The 22155-nt window shown below is 40.7% G+C and overlaps 1 protein-coding gene across 4 annotated transcripts in view; it reads left to right on the top strand.

Annotated features, from left to right (window-relative positions):
• Nucleotides 1-22155, top strand: part of Amph (amphiphysin) — a 199797-nt gene that overhangs the window by 133571 nt on the left and 44071 nt on the right. For all 4 annotated transcript variants that reach the window (XM_085831274.1, XM_085831273.1, XM_085831272.1 and 1 more), the window contains exons 6-11: nucleotides 3586-3693; nucleotides 4840-4925; nucleotides 12628-12703; nucleotides 13309-13391; nucleotides 15611-15749; nucleotides 16952-17080. In XM_085831274.1, coding sequence (XP_085687400.1) covers nucleotides 3586-3693; nucleotides 4840-4925; nucleotides 12628-12703; nucleotides 13309-13391; nucleotides 15611-15749; nucleotides 16952-17080 — 621 coding nt within the window. The remainder of the gene's footprint in view (nucleotides 1-3585; nucleotides 3694-4839; nucleotides 4926-12627; nucleotides 12704-13308; nucleotides 13392-15610; nucleotides 15750-16951; nucleotides 17081-22155) is intronic.

Here is a 22155-nt window from a genome sequence, read left to right as displayed (position 1 = left end):
AGGCTCAGAGATGGTGAACAGTTCTAGGCAAATTCCAGGTCTCTCTGAGTAAAATGGAAATAGCTCTTACCATATCCATACTGTAGGATGCTGAGCAGATTCATGGGTGACTACTGTGTTATATAAAAACATAAATATCTTATTAACATTGTTTTTCCTCTTATTAGCATATTCATTTTAAGAGGTTTTTATTAAATGAAATGGTGCTTATTATTAGTCCAGCAGGGTGCAACTAGAAAGTTGCAGAGACATAAAGCACATGGATGTCAAATCTCTCAGGCTAATTAACTCAGAATCTGAATTTAGATCTGAAAATTCAGCATATTTTACCTTATTTGTTTAGTGGTTCCAACCTTTTGACTAAGCATTTTAGTGATTACCATCCACTTTTACACATACATTTTCCACTGTCATATTTAGCTGCATTTGATTTAAACCACATGCGACATCTTCTGCAAGCCTAGTGATACACTCTAGACCTCTTGACTCCTCTTTGTGCTCTATCTACCTACATTACCTTCACATGTGTTGTAAGCTTCAGAATACATTGCTTCTGGTTTTTTTTTTCTGTCTGTTTTCTTTTTGTTCTGAATGGCTAGTAATGCTTTCATGCAATTAACAGTAAAGGCAGGCAGTTGTATATATTTGCCTTGATTTTTGTCCTTTATAGTAATTACGGCTTCATGCAGTTCCACCTAAGAGATCAAAAGCATTATGTTGGCAATGAATTCCCTGTTTTCGTTTGATTGAAAAAGATTTCTTTCACTTTAATTTCTAGGAGGATTTTTTTTTTTTTTTGGCAGAGTCTTACTTGGAATTTTTTTTTTTTTTTTTTTTTTTTACTTTTAAGTATTTTACAGTTGGTCCATTGTTTTGTACTTGGTTTGGTTATTAAAGTTTAGCACACTGTGGTTCTTATGGTTGTACTTTAGTTACACTGCTTTTAAATTACTTCTTAGGTTAGCATATATACATAGTGTAGTGTGGGATTATGTTCTCTCATTTTTATATGTGTATCAGTGTGCTCTGCTCATGTTCCCTTCATTCGCACAGCCTTTGTTTTTTGTTATTAGTGATCTTAAGACCCGACTCTGACAGGACTAGGTGTCTACAAGTCAGAACTTCTTCCCTTCTAGGTTTATAGTTTCCCGGATCTATGCTTTGGTCACTGAGCACTTAGGCTCACAAACTCGATGCTCAGATGCCCTGTGTTTTTAAAGGAACAAGGAAGAAGGAATTGATAAAATGATTTTATGAACAGTTTGTGCATCACTGTAAAGAGGGGACGGGCTTCAATCTTTGCTAAGGTGGTGATAAAACCTTCTAGAGTACAAGACACAAAAGCCAGGAAGTATGTGTGAGTTGGTTTAGCTGTAGGGTGAGGTGCTGAAGCTGTGTGAAATCTCTTCCCATGAGATCAATTCCTCCTTTGGCTAGTGCTAGGGCTTTAGCTGTCCCTCTCCATATGTAGGCTAAATTTTAATACTTTTGGGTCTATTGTCTCAATAGTTTGACCTCTGAAAGGATGGAACACAAATCTTAAGATATCACTTTACCTGCCAGAGTTTCAGCCTTGAATCATGGTTACAGTCTTCTCTGTCTCTCTGTCTCTCTCTGTCTCTCTCTGTCTCTCTCTGTCTCTCTCTCTCTCTCTCTCTCTCTCTCTGTGTGTGTGTGTGTGTGTGTGTATGTGTGTTTATTCAATCTTGAGAGAGACACCTTGATAGGATACAAATACAAGCTAAAGTTAGAGGACAGTCAGTGTAAGGCCAGTGTAAGTTTAGTGCATAGGAACCACTAACGTGCTATACTCAGATTTACCGACTTTTGCAAAGGCTGGAACAATGACTGCTTGAGCTTGTGGAGGTCTCAGTCCTGAAAAAGTCCTTGTATGGTTAGAATGAGCTTATGTTTGGGCTGCTTCCTGGAGAAAGGAAAAGAGCCCATGTTGGCTGTTCCTCATTTCTGGGCACTTAATATTGGCCACTGTGCACATAATTACTATCTACATGATCCCTATGCAAGTAGGGGTCATGCAAATGAAAATGGTCCTGGTTGATCAAAGTTCAGTCCTGATCAAAATCTTGGTCAATACCTAGTGGTCTGTGATTTCTGGACCAAGGCTGTGAAAATTCCTTAATGAGGTGGCCATGGGAATGAGCTAGCAGTGTCCCTGTGTTCTGAACACAAGCATTTTCAAAGTGGTACATTAGCTCTAGAGATTCGAATACATAAAGGACCATGATATACTGAGAAGAGATTTCTCAGGCAGTAAATCTGTCTTAGGGAACTGCTATTATAATCATATTATATCATAATCATAAACTGCTATAAGCAAAACCTAGTGTAGCTTCCTATCTGCAGACTACAACACATTAAGAATAAGTGGAGAGGCCCACACTGATCCATCTGCCATCCTTGGATATGCAGTAAGAAAGATCTCTCTCTCTCTCTCTCTCTCTCTCTCTCTCTCTCTCTCTCTCTCTCTCCCCTCTTCCTTTGCAAAAGAATGTGTGGAAGATGAGAAGATGGTAGTATTGGAGAAACAGACTGAGGTTGACTTAAACCCCATACTTCACTTGGCTTCCTTACTGGGGTGAACCTCTGGCCACAAATTGGTTTCAGGGGCTAGAGCATCTCCTAAGCACACTCCTTGAAAGGTTAGAAAATTGACAAAATCCAAGAATGCCACCAACAATTGCCAATTTCATTTCTTTGCCAGAACCAAAAATTTGGCAGCTCTCAAAATTGAATGTATTCGGAACCTCTTGAAAAGTAAAACTTTGAAAATGAAAAGCCAATGATAGCCATTTACAAGAATCTTTTGATTATGTACAAATGTGTTAAGAGGAAAATAAAAAAATCCTTTGGAGTCATTGCTAAGCTTAAAATATCGATGTTGTAAGGATACCTGTAGCTTATTACACATGTTTAAATTTCCTTAGACCAGAGTGTTAGGTTCAGTTTTGATACTTCTAAGTCTGTAATAACTAAGTAGTTTTTACTGCATACTTTTCAAAATATATCCTCTTTGACAATAGTAAAAAAAAAAAAAGAAAAGAAAAAAGAAAAAGAATAAGTGGAGATTCTAACAGATAGTCCAGTTTGCTTGCTCCCCTAAAGCAACTCCAGGATTTTCTGGGTCTTTGATGGAAATGTGCTGTTAGCGGTTCATGATTGGCCTCATTATTATCAGAACAGGCACTGTTTAAAGCACAATGGTCTAGAAGCTTTCTTCTGATTTCTAGCTGTCTTCTACCTACTCTTATACCTGCTCACCTCTATCTCCTGTTAAAATCTTCACCTTCCATGCCAGTAAAATGGATCAGCATGGAGGGGTGCTTGCCACCAAGCCTGATAACCCCTGTGAGTTCAATCTCAGAAGCCCTCATGCTAGAAGGAGAGAACAGACACTTGTAGTTTGTTCTCTAACTGTGCTCACACAGGCACATACATACATCCGTAAGTACAATGATTCTTTTACAGTCCTCAGCTACTTTCATCAGAGAAAGCATTTGACCTTTGACTTTTGGCAGTCAGAGACTGTCACGACCTCTCCAGTTCATGTGTTTTCCATGTTGGCAGAATCGCATCGCTAAGCGCAGCAGGAAGCTCGTGGATTATGATAGTGCGCGCCATCATCTGGAGGCTCTGCAGAGTTCCAAGCGGAAGGATGAGAGTCGGATCTCTAAGGTAGGGATGGATGCAGTGGGGGAACATCAGTCTCGGAATCTTAAGGCATGCAGCAGCCCTGGTTTTAAAAATTGGATGGTCCCCTTTTAAAGAAAGACTTCAATCAGGACAGAATTCAAGCTGAATTATAATTCTCTACGTCACTTTAATTAAAAAATACGTTTTTTTCTTTGTTATTAGAAGTGAGATCACAGAAGTGAGCCTTACTAACACATTGTGACCAGAATAACTTTGAGCCTTTTGCAGTGTTGCAAGACCAAAGAATCCAGGAGTGTTTCTGCACTTCTTTCTATATGTTCAGAAAATACTGGTAAAATACAGATTCACGTGAGATGCCAACACTGTAACTGCCAGAGAAAAATTTAGTTACTTTTTACATGCTGTGAAAAAACACCATGCCTAGGCAATGTGTAGAAGAAAGGCTTGTTTGAGGCTTAGCATTTTGGAGGGTTTTAAGTCCATCACTATCACAAGGTGGAATTGTAGCAGCAGGCAGGGATGGCAATTGGATCAGGAATTTGGGAGTGCATACCTTAATTCACAAGCAGGAGACATAGAGATCAAACAGAAAATTGAGCAAGGCTTTAAGTTCTCAAAGTCTACCCCAATGACACACTTCCTCCGTCAAGCCTACACCATCCAAGCCTCCTTGGAGATCATCACTAACTGGGGACCAAGTAATCTGAGACTATGGGGTCATCTCATTCAGGCCACGACAGTCGTGTATGTCAGCAATTTGCAGATGCCAACTAAATGAGGCCAGCATCCACTATCTCCTTGAATTCCAGACTTAGTTTGTCCTTCCTGTCATACATCACTGCTAAATCACCTTCCAGCATGGCATCTCTAGACCAGGTTCCCTATTGCTTGCCTCTTTTAATGGATCCCACTGGGAAAAATTTCTAAATCCCCTAGCATGACATACGAGACTTTCACAGCTTGATTATAGCTTATTTGTCAAGCTTTCCAACTTTCAAGTTCTTTCCATTGCCCATTTAATTACAAAATGGTGTGGATTTCAACAAATATCTCTCCTCAAAAATCTTCTCAGGATGCCATGAGGTTCTTTCTCTTTAATATGAAGTGATGCTTTTCTGTGCAGAAATGTGCTCCCCTGTGCGTAAATGTGTTGTGTGTCCTTTCTAGGCAGAAGAGGAGTTTCAGAAAGCACAGAAGGTGTTTGAAGAGTTCAATGTTGACTTACAAGAAGAGTTACCGTCATTGTGGTCAAGGTAAACATGTTTCGGCTCCAGTTTGCACCCATTAGCAGTTTAGGAGGAGTGGCTTTTCTTTAGGTCACTTTTCTTGTCTGTGGCTTTCTTCTGGGTCTCTGCTATTTCTGTCATGTTCAACAGTTCTATACTTAAGCTTTCCAATATGGAAGCCACTTGCCACATATGCCTGCTGAGTACTTGACGTCTGACTGTGGAGACTGAGGAAAATTATTTTGTTGTATCTCATTTTAATTAAGTAGCCATGTGAGTCTCACAGTTTTTTGGACATTGGTAAGTGAAGACTTTAAACTCTAACCAGAGTCACTAGGAGAATTTCTCCTGTCATAAAACTTACAGCAAGTCCCCTGCAGCGCTTAGTTGGGTTTCCAGTATTCTCAGCCCGCATCTTACCTTCTGACCTCATTTCTTGGACTTTTAACTTGAGTTACAGCACTATTTCAGGCATCAAATGCTGCTCGTATTAACAGGCATTCTACCAGTCTCGTGATATTGAGATTTATGTAGTTTATTCAGTTTTCCCTATTCTGTGCTCTGGAAGCAGTGATGCCTTATGGTCCTCGGTCCTCACTAGCAGTTCCATGTCATGAGCCCTTCAAACATAACTGCCTGAAATACTGCATTACTTTTAGTCAATCTCCTCCCCTACTTCCAAATAGCTGGTGGCCCCAAAGAGATCAAACACATCTGCAGGCTTAATTTCCTGCTGCCTGTATCTAAGCCTCTCTTTAACTTAAATTGCACACACTCATGATTTTCACAAGTACATAGTTCTTTTCCCATTTACATTGCTCAAGCCTGAAATCGCAGTAAGCACTTTTAATCTTCAGTGTCTCCTGTGGGGAAATGCACAGGATTGGACATGCAGCAGGGAGCATGGACTCAATGATGGATGCTTGAATTCCTGCATCAAACTCATCTTAGTCATTCAGAATTATTCGTTGTGTCCAGGTGTGCTATAGTGTTCATCAGGTCCTCTCTTCTCTGTTTGCTACCTAATTTATCAATGAAGCTGAGATTTTGACAGCCACTATTTTCAGGTCCATTTTTCTCTTCAGTTCTGGCAGCTTTGAAAATACATATATTTTACTCATTCTTTTAGATGTGCATATTATTGAGGATATTATCTCTATAAAATGTCCCATGTTTTTGTTTGCTTACTTTGAGATGGAGCCTCATGTAGCTCAGGCTGTCCTTTTACCCACTTTGTAGCAAAGGATTATCTTGAATTCCCAATCCTCTTGCTGTTTGTTACCTCCCAATCTTTGAGATTATAGTTGTGCACAGCACATTGAGTATCCTCTCTTATTTCTCTTAATAAGTGTCTCTCTGAAACCTGCCCCAGATCCCTGTTGCTTACATGATACACTCTTTTCCACTCACCCTGTTTGCATCTTTGAATCTAAAGAGTGGATGGTATTAACCTTGATGCTTGTGTTTAGTTTGTTCTTTGCCTCTTTGGTTCTTTTACTATCTATTGTTTCCATGCGATGAAAATCATTTCAAACCTTTAGATGCAGAAAGAAGTATAGTAAGGTCTAGGGAGATTACTCAGTCAGTGAGGTGCTTTCCAAGCAAGCATGAGAACCCGATGTCAGATCTTCAGTGCCAAATAGAGCTAGGTGTGGTGGCATGCCTCTGACAAGAAGCCTGAGAGCCAGAGACAGAGTGATCCAGATGGCTCACTTGAGCTCAGCAGCCATATAGTCTAGCCAACTGGTGAGCTGCATGTTCAGTGAGAGATTTGTCTTAAAGAATGAGGTGAGGACACCAGTCAGAATGCTTAAGATAAAAAATTCAGGTGATAGCAGATGCTGGAGAGGATGTGGAGAAAGAGAGACACTCCTCCACTGTTGGTAGGATTGCAAGCTGGTACAACCACTCTGGAAATCAGTCTGGCAGTTCCTCAGAAAAATTGGACATAGTACTACCGGAAGATCCAGCAATTCCTCTCCTGGGCATATACCCAAAATATATTCCAACTTGTCATAAGGACACATGCTCCACTATGTTCATAACAGCCTTATTTATAATAGCCAGAAGCTGGAAAGAACCCAGATGTCCCTCAACAGAGGAATGGATACAGAAAATGTGGTACATTTACACAATGGAGTACTACTCAGCTATTAAAAACAATGAATTCATGAAATTCTTAGGCAAATCTATGCATCTGGAGGATATCATCCTGAGTGAGGTAATTTAATCACAAAAGAACACACATGGTATGTACTCACTGATAAGTGGAAATTAGCCCAGAAACTTAGAATACCCAAGATACAATTTGCAAAACACATGAAACTCAAGAAGAAGGAAGACCAAAGTGTGGATACTTCACTCCTTCTTAGAATGGGGAACAAAATACCCATGGAAGGAGTTACAGAGACAAAGTTCAGAGCTAAGACGGAAGGAAAGACCATCCAGAGACTGCCCCACTCGGGAATCCATCCCATATACAACCACCAAACCCAGACACTATTGCATATGCAAGAAAGATTTTGTTGACAGGACCCTGACATAGCTCTCTCTTGTGAGTCTATGCCAATGCCTGGCAAATACAGAAGTGGATGCTCACAGTCATCTATTGGATGGAACACAGTCATCTATTGGAAAGTACCCAAGGAGCTAAAGGGGTCTGTAACCCTATAGGAGGAACAACGATATGAACTAACCAGTACCCCCCAGAGCTGTGTCTCTAGTTGCATATGTAGCAAAGGATGGCCTAGTCAGCCATCAGTGGGAGGGGAGGCCCTTGGTATTGTGAAGATCATATACCCCAGTACAGGGGAATGCCAGGGCCAGGAAGCGGGAGTGGATGGGTTAGGGGGCAGGGCTGGGGGAGGGTATAGGGGTTTGGGGGATAGCATTTGAAATGTAAATGAAGAAAATATCAATTAAAAACAGTTAATAAAATTTAAAAAAAGATTAACATTTTTCAATCTTAAAAAAAAGAAAAGAATGAGGTGAGGAATCTACCTCTGGTCAGCCCCTGCACACATGCACACATATACACATGCACACATACATATGAACAGTGAAAGAAATAATTACTGCCTAGAAGAAGGTATAGATTGTGGAAACTGTAAGCATTATTTATTTTCTAAGCTTTGGGAATTGCTCCCCAACCCACCCTCTCCCATTTCTGGTCCTGGCATTCCCTATACTGGGGCCTAGAGCCTTCACAGGACCAAGGGCCTCTCTTCCCATTGATGACCGACTAGGCCATCCTCTGCTACATATATAGCTAGAGCCACAAGTTCCACCATGTGTTTTCTTTGATTGGTGGTATAGTTCCAAGGAGCTCTGAGGGTACTGGTTAGTGCATATTGATGTTCCTCCTTTGGGGCTTCAGACCCCTTCAGCTCCCTTGGCATACATACTTATTTAGTTATTTAAAATATAGTGATTCTAGAACTGCACCAATTACTTCTTTCTATAAACACTGATATAACAAATGCTGTGACAGAGAAACAAAAATTAAACATGAAAATGTAGCGTCTTAGTTGCTATTACTGCAATACAAACCAAGGCAAAAGCAACTTAAGTGAAAAGGTATATTTGGCTCACAGGTCAGGACACAGTCCCCTGTGGCAATGAAGTCAGTGTCAGAAGCTTGAGGGTGCAGGCCATACTACATCCCCAGCCTTGAGAAGTCAGCCCCAGCTGTATGCATGCCAGTACTCAGCTTGTTCTTTCCACCCTAACACACTTCAGGATTTCCTGCTTAGGGAATGGTGTCACCCACAATGGGTAGATCGTCTCACCTCAATTAACATAAACAAAAGAATCCCCTGCAGACATACCTAGAGACTCATCTCATCTGCTTCTAACATCTATAAAATTGAAAATTTCATACCAAGTATCACAAATACTTATTAGTTTTTCTTTTATGATAATTGGATGAATGACTTAATATATTTAATGTAACAGCCTTCATCAATGGATAGTAAAAATACACTAAAAATATGCCTAACTGAAACAATAGGGAGATTAATACATGAAAAAGTTTATCCTTAACTAAAGGAATCATAAATTTTAACTTGATGGGTACAATGTTGTCACTGGCAAATTTATGAAAGTTATATATAAGACAATATTCAAAATTAAGAAGGAAAATGGCTCAGCCAATAGAAACAGTCTGACAGCGATCATCAAACTTTCTTATCAAAACTTTACACTAGATTTTGCATACAAGAAATGTAGGGAAATATTGATCCAGACATAAAATTAATTTATTGATCTTCTCTGGAATTTTGTTATAGTAAAAGGTAAACTCAAAACAAAACTCACTGTCATGTTTGAATGAAAACTATCCCTCATAGTGTTCAGCATTTGAGCATTTGGTCCAGAGTAGACATTGCTGTTTAGAGAGGTTTAAGTGGTGAGGCCTTGCTAGAGGAAGAATGTCACCAGGGTGGTTTATAAGAGCATGTGGCCTCAACTTACAGCCAGTTTCTCTGTTTCATGTTTGCTGTTTAAGATGTGGTCTCACAGATTACTATTGCTGCTGCCATGCTGTCTCCAACATTATGGTTTCTTATCATTTTGGAATTATTAGCCAAAATAAACTGATTCTTGTCCTTGTCATGGTGTTTTTATCAAAGCAAAAGACAAGTAAATGAAGCTCTCACAGATCAACTTTAATGACCTCTGTACCCATCTTCAAGTTAAATTTGGCCCATCCTCTTGGCCAGCCTATGTGTGTCCTGTCAAGCAGATGTTTGCAGCTGGGTTCTGTTAGCTGTTAGTGCTCCATTTTTTTTTTTTATTTAATCAAGTATGGACTACTGTGGCATCTTAACATTCACATGTGGGTTTATAATTTGCTTTTATAATTTCATTTAAATACAATGGTGGGAATGCTCAGTAATTAAGCCCCTGATCTTAGTTCTTACTATGTCCCAAAGAGTCTATGCCAGAGTTTTTATAACTGCATTTCTGTATGTGTAACTATATGTCCATGTGTAAATAAATATACTTGTCCCCCCTGTATGTGTGGATAATCAGTTTTCAGAATCCCTAAAGGAAGCAAAACCATGTAATATAAAGTGACATAGTATTTGTGTATCACCTCCTCACATCTTCCCATGCACTTTCAATCATCTCTAGATTCCTTAGAAGACAACATTATGCAAATAGCTGTTTTGTTGTAAACTGCTCAAAGAAGAAGATGGTGAGAGGATACTGTCTCTCTCTTCAGTGCAAATGCCCTTTGTTTTCTGATGGTTTTGACCCATGGATGGTTGAACTACAGTACACAGAACCATGGACATAAAGAACCATCAGCAGTCCCGTACATGTAAAATATACAATTTGAAATCAGTTACAAAAAAATTGGGTGAAATCGGGGTCTCAGGGTTGCTGTGGGTAGAGGAAACAAATGTAATGCAGCAGGGATTTAAGGTACAAGGTAAGCCATAGGAAAATGGTGCCTTATTTATGGGACAGACTTAAACCATTTAATTATCACTTCATTTCAGAGTTCTTACCTTTGGCTCCAAGTTTTTCCTATTTTAGCTAAAATTTAAAATCACCTAATTTAAGCCCAACTTGCTGATATGGAAGTAACAGAAGTCATGGTTAAAAATTTCTTGTGAAGTATTCTATGATATTTTAAGATTACATTTCTCTCTTTTGGCGTTAACTTTATTGGTTTCTCTACCTGTGAACTGCATGAACCTAGACAGTTAATCCCCATTTACTTTTGGTGGGCATTAAATGAAGTAAGAAATAAAAGCAACTCGTTGACTCCTGGTTCCACTAACCCTCGAGTTTTCTTCGTTTCCTCTCATTGGAATCCTATGCACTGCAAGGCTCAGTTTAAGCAAAAGACGATCATTAAGTTTCCTGTTGTCCAGGATCTTACTTAGGTTTTTTTTTAATTAATTTATTTTTCACAATCCATATTCCATTCTCCGCCCCCCCCAATCCACCCTCCAACTGCTCCACATCTCACACCTCCTCCCCACCTCACTGTCTCCACGTGGATGCCTTCACCCCACCCCCACCCCACCTGACCTCTAATCTCCCTGAGGCTTTCAGTCTCTTGAGGGTTAGGTGCATCATCTCTGAATGAACACAGACCCGGAAGTCCTCTACTGTATGTGTGTTGGGGGCCTCATATTAGCTGATGTATGCTGTCTGTTTGGTGGTCCAGTGTTTGAGAGATCTCGGGGGCTCAGATTAATTGAGACTGCTGGTCCTCCTACAGCTTCTCCTCAGCTTCTTTCAGCCTTCCCTAGTTCAACAGGGGTCAGCCACTTCTGTCCACTGGCTGAGTGCAAATATCTGCATCTGACTCTTTCAGCTGCTTGTTGGGTCTTTTGGAGGGCAGTCATGATAGATCCTTTCTTGTGAGAGCTCCACAGCTTCAGTAATAGTGTCAGGCCTTGGGACCTCCCCTTGAGCTGGATCCCACTTTAGGCCTGTCGCTGGACTTCCTTTTCCTCAGGCTCCTCTCCATTTCCATCCCTGTAACTCTTTCAGACAGGAACAATTATATATTAGAGATGTGACTGTGGGAAGGCAACCTCATCCCTCACTTGAAGTCTTCCTGCTGGGGTGGGCTCTATAAGTTCCCTCTCCCTACTGTTGGCTGTTTCATCTAAGGTCCCTCCCTTTGATTCCTGAGAGTCTCTTACCTGCCAGGTCTCTGGTGTATTCTGGAGGGTCCCCCAACCCCTTATTTCCTGAGGTTGCCTATTTCCATTTTTTTCTGCTGGCTCTCAGAGCTTCAGTCCTTTTCTCTCACCCAATACCAGATCAGATTCCCCTCTCCCCTCACTTTCACCCCCTCCACTTTCCCAGATCACTCCCTCTCTCCCCACTTGTGATTGCTTTCTTCTCTCTCCCAAGTGGGACTGAAGCATCCTCACTTGGGCACTTCAGCTTGTTGACCTTTTTGAGTTCTGTGGACAACATCTTGGGTATTCTGTACTTTGGGGGGGGGGGCGCTGATATCTACTTATTAGTGAGTATAGGGTCTGAGTTAGCTCACTCAGGATTATATTTTCTAATTCCATCTATTTGCTTGCAAAACTCAGGATGTCCTCGATCTTAATAGCTGAGTAGTACTCCATTGTGTAAACTAACCACATTTTCTGTGTCCATTCTTCTGTTGTGAGACATCAGGGTTGTTTCCAGCTTCTGGCTATCACAAATAAAGCCGCTAAGAACAGAGTGGAATGCATGCCCCTGTGGCATGGTGGGACATCTTTTGAGTATATTCCCAAGAGTGGTATAGCTGGGTAGTTTTTTATTGAGAGTTAAGATATAGATAATTAGGACTCCAGTCATTTTTGAGAATGCCATTGAAACAAATGAATTAAAGTTGTTGTTAGCCAATTAAATGAAAAAGAATAAAGTAACATAATGGTCAGATACTCTTCCTTTGGAGAAAAATATCATCCTGGAGGTAGCAGGCTAAATCTCAGTTTGGCTTTTGTGCTTACTCTTAGGGAACTGAAATAAAGATGGATGGATGTCCTAGTGCCCTCCCTATAACTTCCCCTTACAAATGTGTTTGAGATGTTGCCAATAAGCAGCTTGTGAGATCAACGAGAACAGTCAGATTTATTCTAAGATGTTATTTAATTCAATATTTTTCAAAGTTATATATTGGAAACATAGTCTTTATTTGTTTCATTGCAATTAAAAACCACTTTTGCTAACAGGTCTCTCTTTTATTTGTGTTTCCCCTTGGTAGTCGAGTTGGCTTTTACGTCAATACTTTCAAAAATGTCTCCAGCCTTGAGGCCAAGTTTCATAAGGAAATCGCAGTGGTGAGTAATGGCGACTGTTGCTGTTATGGAAAGCAATGGAAAGGAAGCACAGGGCATTGCATAGATTACCAACTAGTCTGCCGCTGTACATACATGGATACTGTAGTTCTGTGTACTACTCTCTCTCTGCACTATTTGCACTGGTTTTGAAGATTTTACCTCAGCTGCACTATTTTGTTTCCTCCTCTGTTGGTTGAAAAGTTGGATTTTCCAGTAATGTTCTAAATTAGTGAGAACACTTCTCTCAAGTTATTTACATAAGCAGGAGCCGCGGTGTTCTCTATTGTCTTCTTAGTTTGTCAGGACGGCCATAGGACTATTTTTAATAGAATACATGATAATCAACTTGTCATTTCTGCTTCATGTACTATTGAATGCACATTTGATTGATTTAGCAGATTTTTTCCCCACTAAATTATTCACTAAATAAAGTTATTTCAGCTTAGGTGCAGATTTTAAATTTGGTATGTGGAATTGCAAGTAGTCTGAGACCAATCTAATTCTTAGAGGAGTTGGAGCGTCTCATTAAACAAGTTCGTTCTTGGGGAGAATAGCATGGGTGGACACTGGGATGTCCTGTGGTTAACAGACCTCTGTCCCTTTAGCTTTGCCACAAGCTCTATGAAGTGATGACGAAACTCGGTGATCAGCATGCTGACAAGGCCTTCAGCATTCAAGGAGCTCCCAGGTAGGCCACTGGTCCTCTGAGGTGCATGTGCAAGTGATGTGCAATGTGTTGAACTTTCTGGAACCTGGAGACCACCTTATACTATTCTATTCACCGTGTAAAAACTCTAAAAGGAGCCCTTCCGCCTGAAGAGTGATCCCACCTCAGATTTTCAGCTCTTACATTTCCTTCCTGCCTTCACTCACCTCCAGAGGCTCCTGATCACAGCAGAAGTAAGTGGCTGCCGTTCTGATTTACATGGGACCAGAGAGCAGCAGTGCAGGGCAGTCATCATTTCTACTTGTTACTTTATCTACAATAGAAAACAAACAAACAAACAAAAAAAAACCCTTAAGTTTTGTACTGATTTGTAGCTACTGGAGAAAGGAGAGAAGTGGAAGAAATCTCACCATCCACCCTCTCTCCAGCACTGCTTTGCCATTTGCCCTGCAACAGGCTTTCTTAGCGCTCCATTGCATGTTATTATGATTGAGTCAGTAAGAGAATGAGGGCCCAGTGGCTCAGCTGAGCTGTTTCCCTTGGTTCGACTGCATGGCCACTTTCCCCTATGATTTTAAAATCAGTTTGATCTCATCCACCAAGCAGTCAGAAGCTCCAGGTTTCAGTTACATGCCTCTGGGGTCATTTTGCTTTGTTTTCCTTATTGAAGTCCAATACCCTTTGTAGTTAAAGAGCCCATTTAAACATCTATAGGAAAAGTAGGTTTCAATGGAACGAAATTTTATCTAAGGTGATGTTCTGTTCTGAGACTCTACACTTGTAGTTTTAATTCCAATCACTATAAACACTCGTAGGAATGTATGTGCAGAATCATCCATTGACATGTAGTTTGCAACCTTCCCACGTGTCAGTGTCTGAAGATTATTATTTTGATCATGCACTGCTTCTTAGAGTGCCCATGACTATAAACCCTGCTATAGCTGCCAGAGCAGCAAGTGCACCTTTTCTCTCCAAGAGAGGGAAATGAACTAAAAGAATCCAAGCTAAAAAAAAAAAACAGAATTAAGACTTCAATATTGTTCTTCTACATTATTGAGCTAGGACTAAGAGAAGACTAAGAATATCAAACTGCTTTTTGGATATTATAAAAGTTAAGAGTGGCTAAGAGCATGATAAGAGTGGCTCCCAGATATGGGAATGAAGTTAACAGAAGCATTTGGAAATATCAGTTTCATAATCAGCTAAAACAAGAAGTGGGGTTACAGCCACTTAACAAATGTCTCTTATTTTTATTCCTTTTAAAAACATTCCTCTGCAGAGCGAGGTGGTGAGTTAGCTCTGTGGGCAATCTCTAGACTAGAGCATAGACCGGGCTGTTTCTAGTCAGAGGTCATGATTGCTGGCCCAGAGCCCCAATCATGTACAGTGTCTCTAAAGGAACGCAGCTCCCTTAGCTTCTGGCTGTGTAGCTCATGCTGCTGTGTCTGCACTCTTATTTAGGTCACAGACTCTGTCCCTTCTGCTGTTGTCTTTAGATGTTCTTAGAGAGTAGGATGTGCCATCTTAGTCATCATGTTAAGCTGTTCCCAAGCATCTGGCAAGGTGCCTAGAACATGGTGGTTCTTAGGAAGTTGTGGAATCTCACCTGTCACGTGGTCTGCTGGCACACTGAAGGTGTCTGAGTTAGTCATTGTTTCATAAAGTGTAAAAAGAAGTATTTGGTAACGCTCCAAACATAATTCAAAAAGTACCCCCCAAAATGATTTATTAACTCTCTCCCAAGATGCTTTTGAAATGAAAAAGTCACAGCTTTCTGGGTAGCTTTCTATAGACCGTGCCATGGCACGACTCTGCTGTCTATCAAAAGTGAGCTGGTTTTCTTCCTATGCCTTATGTGGACGTGGAGGAGCTTGTTTGCCATGCGGTGAGAACAAGACTTTTATACTAAGATCTAAATGCAAACGTAGTAAAACACTGAGTGTCTTTTTTTTTCTTTGTTTTTAACCTATTTACACTCCACTCTTTTCATATCTAAAGTGGGGTCAATATCGCATGTTACTGTGAAACAGAGAGACCATGCATGGTTGGTTCCGGTTTACAGGGAGCAATACATGCTGCCAGTTATCCATTACTATTACTAACAACTAGAATTAAGCTGGACGTGGGGGATGAAATAACAGTGAGATTAAGCTTCAGGATGTCTCTGGGCTAAAGAATCTTGGGTTTTAGGAACCCTGCTTCTCATAAGGCTTCTTGCTCCATCCTCTGTGTCTATCCAGTGACTCGGGTCCTCTTCGCATTGCAAAGACACCATCACCCCCAGAGGAGCCTTCACCCCTGCCCAGCCCCACGGCTAGTCCCAACCACACATTAGCACCTGCATCTCCTGCCCCAGTGCGACCCAGATCACCTTCACAGGTATGGTGTGTATACCAGGGATGTGGGAGAACTCATGGGGAGGTGACTTTCTCTGGGATCCTCCTGTGGTGACCAAGCACTATAGAAAGTTTCTATGGTGAGACTAAGGCATAAGACAGTGGATATTATTATTGCCATTGTGGAGTCAGTCTGCTTTGCTATTCAATTTTTGTGTTTTCCTCTTGTACTCAGTGTTTGATTCCTTTGGCTTTTCTAGCCCCATCCCCACCTTCTTCTGCTGGACTGTATTCATCTTTACCTTCCCTTGCTCCTAGACTCCTGCCTTTCAGAGGCTGGGGGAATCTACTCAGTGATGGAGCCTTTGCCTGGGATGCCCCATGCTCTGAGCAGCTATTACCTTTGAATAAGAAAAAGCGTATCTTCCATTCATTCTACATTCCTCCTGAACTGAACCTCCTTTCCAGTGCTCCACTGGAGTCAATGACTGCCCAGAACTGGGGTATTGTGAGGTATCCCATCACCTGCATTGTGACCAGCCTGGAACAAGTTTAAAGAAACTATAAGGACCAGGCAAAGGGAACTAAAGACAAAACAAAACAAAACAAAACAACAAAACAAAAACAAACAAAAAATACCACTTTTTATTTCCTTGCATTGTGTGAACACATTTCTGTAGCTACATTTAATATTCATGCTCCAGTATAAGCTTTCATGACTATGGCTGAAGCTGCAAAGTTGTAAGAAGATATGTGTAGTAGATTTGAAAGTTTCAAAATCCTGGTGTGGAAAGTGAAGTGGAAGCTGTCTCTGATTGATCTCATGGATTCAATCTGGGGAAACAAACAAACAAACAAACAAATATAAAAAACAAGAAAGCAAAACAAAACAAAAACAACTGGCTTGATTTTTGTTTTGAAATTCCATTATTTTTCTTATGAGAGAAATCACTGGTAGTTGGGCTGAGAGAAGAATGGCTGCCAGGTGACATCATAGGTCCTGCAGGTCTGGGCAGTGTTCAAATTGAGATGAATGGACTCTCATCTCGTGACCTGACTTCTTCCAATTAGACCACTGCCTGTCAGTGTTCAGAGAGGCACCCAAGTGGACAGCATTCTTAACTTGAATCAAGTACGTTGCACCTCTGTCTAGATCAGTTTCAGACAGATGTCAGGCTTCTTCCATAGCTGTGCTCATCTGACACTTCCTCAAAGGCTACCATGTTTCTATTTGATGCTTCCTAGACAAGGAAAGGGCCACCTGTCCCACCTTTGCCTAAAGTCACCCCAACAAAGGAACTGAAACAGGAGAACATCATCAATTTCTTTGAGGACAACTTTGTACCAGAAATCAATGTGACAACACCTTCCCAGGTGAGTGATCAGGGCAGCTGGGGTGACTATCAAGATGCCATAGATGCCATGGTGGGAGGGACTCTCAGGTCAGCTGTAGAGAAAGTACTAGGTATCTGAGCCATTAATAAAACTTTGTCACTTGTGCTTGTTTCATTGCTTTGTGTAATCAAAGATTATTAAATGCAAGATGTATAGGATTTGAAAATTCTAACATTTATTGAATATATATGTATATATATGAGAAAGTATACTGAAAAAATATAAAATGAATAGGAGTCGCTGTCATCCTACCACTGTGACATAACCTTGTGTGCACTCTGACCTGTTTTCTTTCAATTTTTCTACCACCCTCTTGAGCATTTATCAGTTTCACATTTTAAAATTCAAGGTGTGTAGTTATGCAGTCTTAATGTAGCAACTTCATTTCCCTGGTCATTTTTATGTCGCACTCTTGTCTTTGCAAAAGTACTGAACATGACTATCATACCGGTTGGATGTACTGACGCCCGACTCTTAGCTAAATTTTAATGTGTAGATTGTATCAGTCTGCACCTTTTCTGCTAGCCAGAATGGTTTTCCAGTTTTATTTCCACATTAACATTTGCACTGAAGGTGTTTAAGCATGACTTGCCCTTGGTCAGTTGCTTTAACCTGTGTCCATGAATAGCATCCTCCGAGTTCCATCACAAGTAGGGACTTTAGTCCTCAGAAGCCTGTGTACTTAGCTGAGGACACCTGTAAAGGAGATGAGACTATTTAAGTGGCAGGAAGGTGGCACACAGAGCAGGTCTGAAGCAAAGATGAGGTCCAGAAGTATTCTTTCTTTTTAAGTGTTTTTATTTGAAGTTTTCTGGCTCGGTTACAAGGACCCTCATGGTGGGGTGAGGGAGAAATGAGGTACTTTTGAAAATTACAGATGCCAGGAGAGTCTTTAAGTACTTAACTCTCCTTGCTACTGTTGAGTGGAAGGGAAAGAAAACAATGAGCTAGAGGAAGGATAGGGAGTACTTCAGGGTGGAAGCCTCAGAGCTTACAGGTAGAGCTGCTCAACTGGGCTATGTACCACTTTCTGTAGGACCTCATGAAACTGCTCTACTGGAGCCTGCAGTAACCGATGTAAATGTGACACATTTGTCAGTCTGTCAGCTGAATTGGCAATTACTACCTGCCAGAGACATATGGCAGTCCATTGGTGGAGGGGGACATTCCTTGTCATCTAATCTGTTTTTATTTTAAAAGGGAGAAAGAAGAGGAGTTCTGGTTTTGCTCATTTGTTTGTTATTTATTTTGTTTGTGATGTGTTGTGTCACTTTTTTTTTTTTTTACCTGAGAGATACACAGCCTCCAATAGCTGGATCACAGAGTGTGAAATACAATGCTTCTAATTCACCAAATGTTCCCTGTTTCACACCAAGATGTGCAGAGAAATGAAATGGGACTTAGATTTTTGTTTGTCATTTTGGGTTATTGAGTGGGGGGGGGGGGAATCTAGTTTTATTTTAAATAGGCAAAAACTGCATTTTCTGCAGTCCTTTAACAATTTCCTCAGTTGCTTGTCCTTCTGCAGCTACAAGCAGCTTGTGTGTCACTTTAACATATCTCGAGCAGTCCCTAGTGTTGGGACCTCACTCTGAGAACTACTATTTTGATCAGTTGGAAGTCTACATGGTCAAATCAGTGATGGTAAACTGGCTGCCACGGTGAATTAACAGCTTCTGTTTGTGGAGCTGTCCAGCCAATCCAAGTCTGTGAAATGATGGCCCATTTATAACTGCCCCACTTAAAACAGTCTAATCGCAAATGTTTCATATAGAATTTTTGGACACATGCATGTTATGTGCTTATGATATTAGATGCATTGAACAGACTGTATATTGGGACATATACTATAATCTAATGGATTACAAAATCTGAGTAATAAAATGTTTTGGGCAATGTACAGATGAATGGATAAGAGAGGAAAGATAACAAATTCTTGATGAGAAATGAAATAGTGATTGAAAGTATTGAAAACTGGAAAGCTGAGAATTATCTGAACGATTTCCCCCTACATTACTGCAGAATGATCCTTTCAGTGTTGCCTTGGATTTTTGCTAAGTGAGTCATCCAACACTTAGAAGATTGTTTATGGCCACAGATGGCTATTTTTATAATGCACTTAATGAGAAAGAAAAACACTTGCGTTAATCCTGGCCAGATGCTGCAAATGTAAGAAGCACAACCTATTCTATCTGATGGGGAAATCACCTCAGCAGCAACACTCCCAGCTGTGTCCTTGGAACTGAAAACCGAAGTCCACTAAGCCTGCAGAGCCCTCTAATGGCCCAAACCTTAACTATATATAGCCCAGAATTTTCTGTGGGAAATGCTTCTTGCACGCTCACAGGCATACCATGGCTTGTGGAAACGCTTATGCTTTTCTGACGTTTTGTTCACAAACATAAACTGCTGAAGGAAAAGTTCACTCTTCCCTACTATTTCCTCCCAAGAACTTACAATCCTGTGCATAAATCCTCTATTATGTTTTAATGTTTTATAAATTCTTTGAGAATTTCATGATGTATATTTTGATAATATTCACCCTTCCCTAATTCCTCCAAGATCTACACCCTTCGTTATCTACCTAAGTCACTGACGACAACTTCTCTTTCTTTTTGTTCTTCTTCTCCTCCTCCTCCTCCTCCTTCCCCTCCTCCTTCTCTCCCTCCTCCTTCTCTCCCTCCTCCTCCTCTCCCTCCTCCTCTCCCTCTTCCTCCTCCTCCTCCTCCTTCTCCTCTTCCTACTCCTTCTTCCTAATTAGACTCAGTATGTACTGTCCATATATTCTTAGGCATGTATCCTTCCACCAAAGTGTGGCTAATCTACCAAATAAATCAATAAAGAAAACTGATACTCTCTCTACAAAGCTGTAGCTATCAATTGCAGGTAGCACCTCAAGTAATGGGTGGGACTTTGTGCACACCTCCGCTTTCCATGCTGAAATTTTCCTACAGGTCCTCTGCATGCTGTCATACTACTGTGCGTTCATTGTGAAACTGCCCAGTTGTGTCCAGAAAACAGTTTTCTTGTAGTCTCCCACCCACCCTGGCTCTCATAACCTGTCTGTTCACCTCTTCCACAATGATCCCCATTGGAAAAAAGAGGCTGTAATATAGATGCCCTACTAGAGTTGAGTATTACACAGTTAGTTTCTAATTCTCTGTACTTTAACCAGTGTGAGTCTCCGTGTTAGATACCATCTGCCACAAAAAGATGTTTCTCTGATGAGAGCTGAGAGATGCCTCAGTATGGAGACCTAATAATGTCACCAGGACTTGATTTAATCTTTACCCATTTAGAACAATAATAGTAGTAGCTTTTCCCACCTTGCCTCTCTGACCTGTCTATTCTCAGGATCTTGGTCCAACAGTGCCAGGAATGGGTTTTTACCTTACCTTAAATCCAATCAGAAAGGGATTCTTTATGTCCATGATATTCACACCACTATTGTACCAGTGGCCATGTCTTGGTAAGCAGATTGTTAATACCGATTTCAGGGTTCACAGCTGGGTGGATTGGTCGTTACATTTCTCCTCTGGTAGCTTGTAGCACACCTCAACAAGAGTCAAAATGAACAAAAACAAACAAAAACTAATAAGACAAAAAATAAAACAAAATGTCCCTGCTCACCCCTACACACAAACACAAAACATGGAATCTGTTTTGTGTTTCCCAAATACTTATGAGCACGGGCCTTTGAATAGAGTTGTTGATACAGCCAGTGACACGCCATTAGAGAAAACCCATTTTCTCTTTCCCAGCAGGCATCAATCATAGAAAGCTTTGTTAGAGGTGATTTTTGCCTCTCTATCCTCTTCTCAGTGATGGAACCTATCTGGTTTAAACCATCCTGCGCACTCCGTCATAGTCTCTGAGTTCACGTGTGTGTAAGTCCTGTTGTGCCTAGAAGATACTGTTTTCTTGTGATCACTTCTGGCGTTTTCAATCTTTTGCCTTCTCTTCCTCCCAGTTATGTGCCTGAGCCTTGAGGAGGGGTTAGATAAAGACATTCCATTTATGATTGAGTGCTCCAAAGTTCCTTACTCTCTATCCATTGCCCACTTGTGGGTCTATGTTAATTGCAATCGCTGCAGGAAAAAGAATCTCTGATGAGGGTTGAATGAGACGCTTAGCTAAGGGTTTGCCAATATGCCATTAAGAAGCATTTAATTGTGTTTCTTTGGCTGAATAATAGTAGTATCTTTGCCCCATAGGGCCCATGAACTATTGAGCCTCAGATTCTTGGCCACTTTAGCATTGTTATGATGGTTTTCATCTCAAAGAGTGGGCCTTAAGTCCAGCTTTTAAAACGTGGTTAGTTATTTCCATAACATTTGTGCCAAGTCAATATTGCTCCAGTATCTGTGGCTATTTTGAATAGAATAACAATGTGCATTCTTGAAATAGACTAATCTCATGCTGTGAAAATAGGGGCTCAGGTGGGGGAGGGGGTAAGATGAGATGAGGAGTGTCTTCATCCAGTTTCTCTTTGTAATAGCTCATGCTAGCGTGCTCAAAGTTCTGAGAAACGCTACAACAAAATGCCCCAATTTACCTTTCTGTAAGCAACCTTCTCTAATGGTTCTAGACCTTGTTCCTGATAAATAGGTTTGGTGATGTATTTTACGAAATGAAGATTTAAATGATATATCCCTGGGAAACCATTCCATGCATATAGTAAGATTTTAATAGTTCATCACAAAAATAAAGCAATCGAGTAGATACATAGAATATTTAGGGACACTCATATAGGATTCTAGCCCTCTCTCCCTCATTTATCTTCAGATAATGATTTAAACTGTGTTCTAATTTACCTTGAGAACATGACTTCAAATCCATTCTTATCTGTCACCAGAGACTTCCTTAGAGATTCTTGGGCCAGAGCAAGCTTTTTCTATTTGTTTATTTTTTTATTGGTTGGCTTGTTTCCCACACACAATGTTTAATTTCTTGAAATGTACATGTCAGTGACGTTCTGATGTCAAGCTTCATGGGGTTACATCAGTTAAATGTCATGTTAGTCAGGGAGCGATTTGCTCAGCAGCCACCTTCGC

This window comes from Mus caroli, unplaced genomic scaffold (genome assembly GCF_978045245.1).
Source record: "Mus caroli unplaced genomic scaffold, Mus_caroli_1 scaffold_15, whole genome shotgun sequence".
Lineage (NCBI taxonomy): Eukaryota > Metazoa > Chordata > Mammalia > Rodentia > Muridae > Mus > Mus caroli.
This window is presented reverse-complemented; position numbering and strand designations above follow the sequence as displayed.